Genomic DNA, 8,718 nt, shown 5'->3' on the forward strand with positions numbered 1-8,718 from the left:
ATTTTAATCTTTCACGAGTGAGTTCCATGCCTTGATGTGGAGGAACTCGATTAGAATCTTCACTTAGCCATTCATGACTATAATATCTACAATTAAAAAGAAATATATACATGGTTAAAATTTATGTAATTCTAAAAAAAATGCAAGTAAAAGAGTATAGAGTTAATTACCTAGGATTTAAGGAATGAGCTAAACAATGGAAAGGAGTGCTACTCTTAGTCCAACGGTCAATTAATATGGAGTGCACTACCTCATAAAAGTTGATCCTTCACTCTCTTCCTTTCTCTCATATTGATATATGGCATTCTTCACCTTTTCAATCATTGAATCCCACATCTCATATACTAGATGGAGAGATGAAGCTTCCGTATCCGTTCTTCTAAGAACATCATAGATAGGGCTAGTGAAAGAAAGAATATAATCAACCTTATCCCACCATTTATCATCCAACAAAGTATCTTTCACAAATTTAGCCTTGACAACATCATCTTCCTTATAAGAAGACCATTGGTCACTAATGACCATCTCTTGGAGTCCTTTCTTCAATTGCTTGAATCTCTTGAGCATTACAATAGTGGAGGCAAATCTTGTTGGAGCAATGGATATAAATTTCAATTAATTGAATGAATTGAAAATTGATAGTCTCATAGAGTGACTCATGACAAAGTTTTTCACAAACATTGCATCATCCGCAATATGGGTGATCCAAGAACATTCCTCATAAGCAACATTGTTTTTTTCTGTATTCTTGGCTGCATACATGTTCTTCAAAGCAAGATTTAATGTATGGACAACACATGGAGTCCAATAGATGGAAGGAAACTCAACCTCAATTATTAAACCTGCTACTTTACAAACGACTGCATTATCCATCACTATTTGCACAACATTTGAGTGCCCAACCTCCATAATTACCTCCCTCATATGTTTGGCAATGAAATCCTTGTCTTTGATCTCATTTGAACAATTGATGGCCTTTAAAAACATAGGTCCACTCTCTGTGACAACCATGAAATTAATAAGAGATCTTCTTTGCAGGTCACTCCATCCATCACTAACAATGCTCACACCCTTCTGGCTCCATGCATTTTTAATTGGTTGTAACAAATTCTCCACATGTCTTCTCTCATTTTGAAGTAATGTTGTCTTTAATTTATTATAACCTGGAGGTTGGTAACCACTGATCTGATTGTTGACAGCATAGGCAAATGCCTTCTTATAATGAGGATTTCTTGCTAAATGAAAAGGCAGCCCCGAAGAGTAAAACATCCTAGCAATTTCATGATCAAGTGTCTCTCTAGCTTGCAAATTAAAGACATTTTCTACAGTTGATGTCTTTCTCTTTTTTGGATCAACACCAAGAGTGTTTGTATCCATTTGGTGTTGAGTAGAAATCGGAGGCAATGACACAGATTTTGTTTTTGACCTCTCCACCCTCAATGTAACCTCATTGTCTATCTTCTTCAAATCTATAAGTTTGGCAATTGTTACCTTTTGACAAACTCTAACTTCCTTTCCCGTCATCTTCAACAAGTGTGCCCTCACTCTAGTGTAAGACCCATTAAAGGTAAAATCACAAATATTGCATTTTATCTCATAATTTCCACCACCACCTACACTTTTTATCTTTGTAACATAGGTCCATAAAGGTTTGGTATCATCATCTTGTTCTTTAGCTTGACTAAGACTAGAAGCACTCATCTCTACAACAATTTAAAAAGATAAAAAATGAATGTAAACAATTTCTAAGTAAAAAACAAACAACAAAAAGCAATTTCTAATCAATGTTGTTCTTGTCTTACTGGCCATGTTGTAGCTTAATTTTATTCAAAACAGGACTATTCAAAATAATTTTAGTTTTTGTAAATTATTTGTTTTATTTTTTATTTTTTAAACAATTTAGATACCTTTTTAGCAAATAATTTTTTAAAGAATAAATAGGAAAATAAAGAAACATTCAAATTCATAGACATGTGTGAAATGTTTATGAATTGAAACATTCAAAATTTGAATTTACAAAAAAAAGTTAATGTAAAGGTGATCTATTACAATTTTTCCCTCTGCAATATGTATGTTATTATTTCTTTAATTCCTTAGCAAATAGTTTTTTTAAGAATAAATAGGAAAATAAAGAAAATTACAAGAAAGGTAATTTTTTAATGGCATCTGCAAAAGAATGTTGCCACAAGATTTACAATAAAATAAAAAAAAATTGTTTTTTATATTTTTTTAACAACACAAAGAAAAAGAAAGAGCCAATGGATAAAATAAAGAAGCAACCAACGGATAACAAAGAAAGAAAGAGAAATTTTCTTTTTACAATAAAATAAAGAATAAATGGTGTTGGGGTACATGCAATAGCCAGCAGATAACAATCAACAACACAAAGAAAAAGCCAACGGATAACAACACAAATATAGAGAAAGAGAAAGAATGTGTAAAAAGTTTAAAGGCATTTGAACAAAGTGGAACCACACTAAACACGGACAAATCAGAGGCGAGGGACCCAAGGCACATCAACCCTTCAAAGGCAGCGAGAAAAACCAGAGAAGAAATAGGGAGCAAGGGCCTACCTGCGCGGGGAAGGAAACGGACGCGGCACTTTGCAGCAATGGAGACGCTTGCGGGAACAGCAAGGAGAAGACGTAGAAGAGTTGTTCTTTTGGTAAGCATTTTTAAATAAATAATAAAAATACCTAAGGCTTGTTGGGCCGTGTCGCGTGTGTCTACTTGGTGGGCCGCGTCCAATCGCGCGTGTCCTATTGTTCAACCATGTCCAGTGACGGCAGAGGCAACGGACACCACGTCTCACCGGAGTCATACCCGCATGTGTGTCTGGTGCGAGTCCGGCGCGGGACACGCCGGTGATGTGTCGCATCTGTGCTTCTTAGGGTAGAATGCATTCCAAATTGTTCAATCAGGCAGGGCTAGAACCTATATTAAAATATACAACCCTGCATATCTTTATCAAACAACAAAGTGAAAGAGGCAGTTACAAACTGTTAAATATTTTGATATTCTTGTTTTTGTTTAAGATATTTTTACACTAAGATGCAGTTACAAACTGTTAAATATTTTAACAATAACTATTGTTAAGTTATAACTATCATAATTTCTGATAAGCTGATAATGTAAAGTTTAACAGTGTATAATATTTAAAGATAAGACACTAAATAAAATCAAGATGAGAACATTTTCACTATAGAGGCTGAATGATAAATTTCACTATGCAGGGGATACAAACTCCAAGTTCAACCTGGAAACACCTACTTACTAAGAATAATCAACGTTGCACTGAATAAAGAGTTGTTCTTTAAAATTTATTCATAGTTCTTTAAGAAATGCCTTGCAGCAGAGTGAGAGGTAATTTATGCATGTATTCTTGAGCATGTTCCTTTTATATGTTCATGTTTGTCGCTTAGTTCCTTTGCATTGCCCTGATTTAATATGCCATTAGCACATTTATAATCCTTTATTACATGCAACTTTTTTTATCCACAAATATTAATTTGTTGATGAAAAAATTTCAACTATGGCTTTTTTACTTTTTTCTTCTTTATTCACTAACAACTTAACTTTATAATCCTTTATTACATGCAACTTAGTAACGATTTTACCCTTTCATGCCAATTCTACAAGTCCTAATTGTAGCCATAAGGAAAAGAAATTTGTCTTTACCTTAAAATCTTGCTTTATTGCATGAAGTCCCAAAGTTAGAGAATTCTCATGGATTTAATCTACTCAGACCCCATTCCCTAAGAATCACGGGTTAAAATTGTAGAATGGAAAAAGTGGGCCAATTTTATCTTTTCACTTTCTACATTGAGTCAAAAGAGAGAATTGGATAATTTTGTCTTTCCACTTTCTAATATAGTGCCAACATACTAAATATATGTTTCTTTTCATTGATCATTACATATTTTATGTTTCTGTCTCAATTTCATTCTATTATTTTATGTTTTTTTTTTTCATTTTTCATTACGTCTTTTTATCAATTCTTTTTAAATATTTTCCTTTACTTTTTTTCCTCTTCCTCCCTTCCTTCTATTATATAACCCAAAAAATGAGACGTGGGTATCATTACTTTTTCTAGTATATCCTAATACGCTACAGAAATTTTAAGAAACTAAGCATTTTTTTTTATTCTATTAGTGCAAGTTTTTTATAAGTAATCGTGTAGCGGGCTTATAATTTTCAGTACTTTGTTTTATTATTTTATAATTTTCAATTTTGAAAATTAAATAATTAACTAATTTAAAATTTTATATCCCATTTCCTTATTTTGGTTAATTTTGTGGTACGGCAATTGGTTGATAATGATAGTAATATAACTAAGTTAACTTGTGGCAAAGGGAGTCACAATAAAGAGATAATAACGAGAATAATGATACCAAGAGAGGTAAAAATGATCATAATAGCAATATTAACAATATTTTTTAAAAAAAAAACAATGATAAAGGATGTGATGAGTGATAATGGTTACTTTGTGGCTTCATAATTTGAAGCTAAGAGCTTCAACTAACGGATATGTAGATCTCTATGATTGAAGGAGACACTTGAGTGGACTGGTAGTTATATGAGGCTTTACTTGTGACATATGGTAATAGTCCTGGGGTTTGGGTCAGGTGGTAGAGGGGTCTGGAGATGCCACAAGTCTTATTTACTTGTCACATTTAACTATGATATGGTATACTACTCTTTGCAGGCCAAACGATTTTCATGACTTTGCTGAGTATTTTGTTCTTCAGGTAATGCAACGAGGTAGGATGTGTAAGTTAGGTCCAATGTGATGTGATTACTTGTGTTCTAAATTTTTCTTTATATTTAAGAAAATATTTATACATAATTATATATTATTGTGTAGACACACACACATATTAAGCGCCTAACATTTCGTCTTTAATAGTCTCAGCAGTAGAGATAGCCATGTTACTACTCCTCAGGTGAATAGTATTGCTACTCTATATGTATATGAACAAGTTCTGGTTAGATTGTTTTGAATATAAACCATTATAGCTTTTTCCCTAAACTATAAAACTAGCATACTTGTTTTCACTCATTATGAGTGAGTGAGTGAGTGAGAAATGAAAGTATATATGTTTAGTTTATTCTTTTGTTCTCCCTTCGTATGAACAATTTAGTTTAGTAATTACTAGTTAGTCTGTAGAAATATTTTTTAATGAAATCACCATGTCACCAATTTTTATGTCATCATAATTTTTGCTTCCAAAAAGCAAAAAAAATAAAAATAATTAATAATTCTACATCAGTTTTGGACACAACCGATGTAGAATGGCTAACATTTTACATCGGTTATTAGAACGACCGATGTTGAATTATGACTTTCTACATCGGTTTTTAAGACAACCGATGTAGAAATCTGGCATTCTAAGATGGGTTTCAAGACCAGCCCGTCTTAAAATGGGCAGATTTCTACATCGATTGTCCTAATAACCGATGTAGAATGTCAGAATTCAACATTGGTTGTTCAACCATCGTTGTGTTTCAACGACACCAGATTACAATGATGCATGATAATCGATGTAAAAACGCATCGAGAACCGATGTAGAAAACCTATTTTTTAGTAGTGAAGTTCTTTGGGAGTTCCAGTGATATTTATGTGTGAGGAGATATAGGCTACGCTTGAAATTTGTTTAAGCTACGCGCACATAGTTAGCCTAGCTGAGGACAAACCAAGGAGAGTTGGTACTTTTTGCAGCTCAAATATTTCTTCCTGCACCTTTTCGGAATTTGTTTTACCTTCTGGAAAACAATAGATGTAACTAATCCGAGATATAATTTTACATTCTAGATTAGATTATCTAATCTGGAAGCCAAAAAAGAGTGTAGTAAGTAATTTTTGGCGCAGGAAGCAGTAACCAACAAGGAGACATAACAACAAGACAAGGATGGATAGGTTCCCGTGAATATCTCTCTATTTGTGAGGTTTATTTAGAATTTTTTTAAATTGTGTTCCTAACCGACAGTGTAAGGAATAATTTAGTTAATTAAATCTTGAGGATATTATTAAGGTTCTCGCTTGTTTAGTAATTAGTAGGCACATAAAAAAAAACAGAACATTGCAATAATAACATACTACATCCGTCCTTAATTATAAGATATAATTAGTTAATTTATATTTATTAAAAAAATTAGTCAATTTAATTATTAACATTAAATTTCTCTATAATTATAATAATTTTTAAATTTATCCTTAATTTCATTAGAAACCTACTCATTTTTTCCAATCTCTATAAGAAAGAGAAAAGGACAATTCAGGTATTTTAGCCAAAATAATTAATGTACAAAAGAGATGAAATAAAGTCTTATAACAATAAGAAAAAAAATGTTGGCTATATCTTATAAATAGGGATAGAGGGAGTATTATTTTTCAGTTTCTTCTTGTATTTTAAAATTATTATTAATCTTAACATGCATTTTAAATTTTAAAATGATTTATTTAATTAATTAAAAATTAGTATATGTATTTATTGTTTAATAATTGGCATAGAAGTATATATTAAATTAAAATTAAGATAAATAATAAAATTTAAAAAAGCTATATTAGGAGGTATGTTATGAAACTTTAACTAATAACTTTTTTGGTTGATGGAAAAAAAACTCAACTACTTAAAATAGAAAAAAATAACATTATAACAGCATGAAAAATTATAAAATATTTTATTCATTCGTATTAGGGGAATATATTTTTTAGTCTTTCAAGTAAAAATACATACTTTTTAGTACCTCAAATTCAAAAAAAAAAAAAACTTTTTTATCCCTTTGCCAAAATTTGAGAGACTAACAATGTAAATTTTTTTGAGAGACTAAAAAAACACATAATTAGTATCCTTTTATATTCATGATTTCACACCTTGCTTTTTAGCTTCTACATTTTACACCAAAATCATGAAGAATCCTTCACTATTTTCTAAGTTTATGATAACGAAAATAATATTATATATTTAACATGAAATTGGATTGTAATTTACAATTTGTGAACACAAATCATTTATTCACAATTCATATATTCACTATCTGGCTCACCAGTCGCCACTCATTGTTAGTGTCTGACTGACAGACTCTTGATCCAAAACTGAATTTTATAAATTTCCTTCGGCGATTTCAAGTGCAACTGCGAGGCACTTTGGCACTTTGCTTGTATATTGTTATGTACATCAAAATTTTCTATTATCTTTTGTTGTTTTGCCATTTATTTTATTTTAAAAAATAATGTTTATAATTTATTTATAGGATAATTGCTCATGTTGAAATTTAATGGTTTAGAGTATAATATTAGTTTTAAATAAAGATTAAGAGAAGTAGAAAACATGGCTAGCAATGGTGGAAAGAAACCAACCACTGAAAAAATGGAGGCCCACTTGTCCCGGTGTTGATAATTCAATGCTTAAGAGTGAATGGGTCTTAGTGTGATGTAATGGGAATTGACACACAAAATATTATTAGTATTAGATAATTATATAAGATAGTCACTACCATTGATTCAAAAACATAAGTATTAGAAAAATTATAGGGTTCTTTTCTTTATTTTTCTTACATTGAGATTGTTAATTGTTGTGTCTAATTTGATATTAATTTTTTTAATTATGTTTACAGCGTTTAAATTTAGCAATGGTGGAAAGAAAACAACAACTGAAGAAATGGAGGCCCACTTGCCCAGGTGTTGATAATTCGATGCTTAAGAGTGAATGGACTTTGATGTAATGGGAATTGGCACACAAAATATTATTAGTATTAGCTAGTTATATAAGATAGCCACGGTCAAATATTCAAAAACGTAAGTATTAGAAAAAATTATACGGTTCTTTTTTTTTTAATTTCTCTCGCATTGATATTGTTAATTGTTGTGGCTAATTTTAATTATGTTTATAATGTTCAAATTTAGCTTTTGGAATTAGAAAACTGCAAAGTGTGAGCGAGTATTGAACTTTGACTCTACTTCTAGGGGCAATTGTTCTTTTTTTGCATTAATTGACTATTTCATTTATCTTTTATAAGATGCTACCTAAAGAGAATTTATTTGGAAGTGAAAAAAAGAAGAAAAAAAATGAGTAGAACAGTTAATAAAATCACAACAAGGAGCTATTGATACATTCATTTTTAAAGAGGTAGGTTCTCATGAAAACTTAAATCAATTAAATGAAATTTTGTATAATGAAAATCATGTAGGTGAGGATGATGAAATTAATGATTCAAGTGAGCCTAATGACATGCCAAATGAATCTAATATTGAAAATCTTGGTAATATTAACGAGGAAAAATCAACTTCTCCTTTAGATATTTATGATCCTATAAATTGGGATAATCTTGATAACCAAACAAGAGACATTTTAGTTGAAAAGAGACCTATTAGAGAAATAAATCTTGTTTTCCCTTTAGATAACACATTTAGACATTTTTCATATGCTTGTTATTCTAGAAAGCTGTGCAATGGTGAGACTAGTGATAGGAAATGGTTGGTTTATTCTAAACATGTCGATAAAATATATTGTTTTTGTTGTAAGTTATTCAAATCTAATAATAATAAGAGTTTGTTAGCAAATGAGGGCTTAAGAGATTGACAACATATTAGTGAGAGACTTAAATATCATGAGAATAGTTTCGAACATACGAATAACATGAATACTTGGAATGAATTGAGAGTAAGATTGAATAAAAATCAAACAATTGATAAGAACTTGCAACAAGAGGTTATG

General features: G+C 30.7%; 1 protein-coding gene across 1 annotated transcript; it reads right to left on the reverse strand.

The window, feature by feature from the left end:
* Positions 1-615: 615 nt before the first annotated feature.
* On the reverse strand, positions 616-1,701 carry LOC114405139. The gene has a single exon (XM_028367788.1). The coding sequence runs from the start codon at positions 1,699-1,701 to the stop codon at positions 616-618; it is 1,086 nt and encodes a 361-aa protein (XP_028223589.1).
* Positions 1,702-8,718: the final 7,017 nt, after the last annotated feature.

This window comes from Glycine soja, chromosome 3 (genome assembly GCF_004193775.1).
Source record: "Glycine soja cultivar W05 chromosome 3, ASM419377v2, whole genome shotgun sequence".
Lineage (NCBI taxonomy): Eukaryota > Viridiplantae > Streptophyta > Magnoliopsida > Fabales > Fabaceae > Glycine > Glycine soja.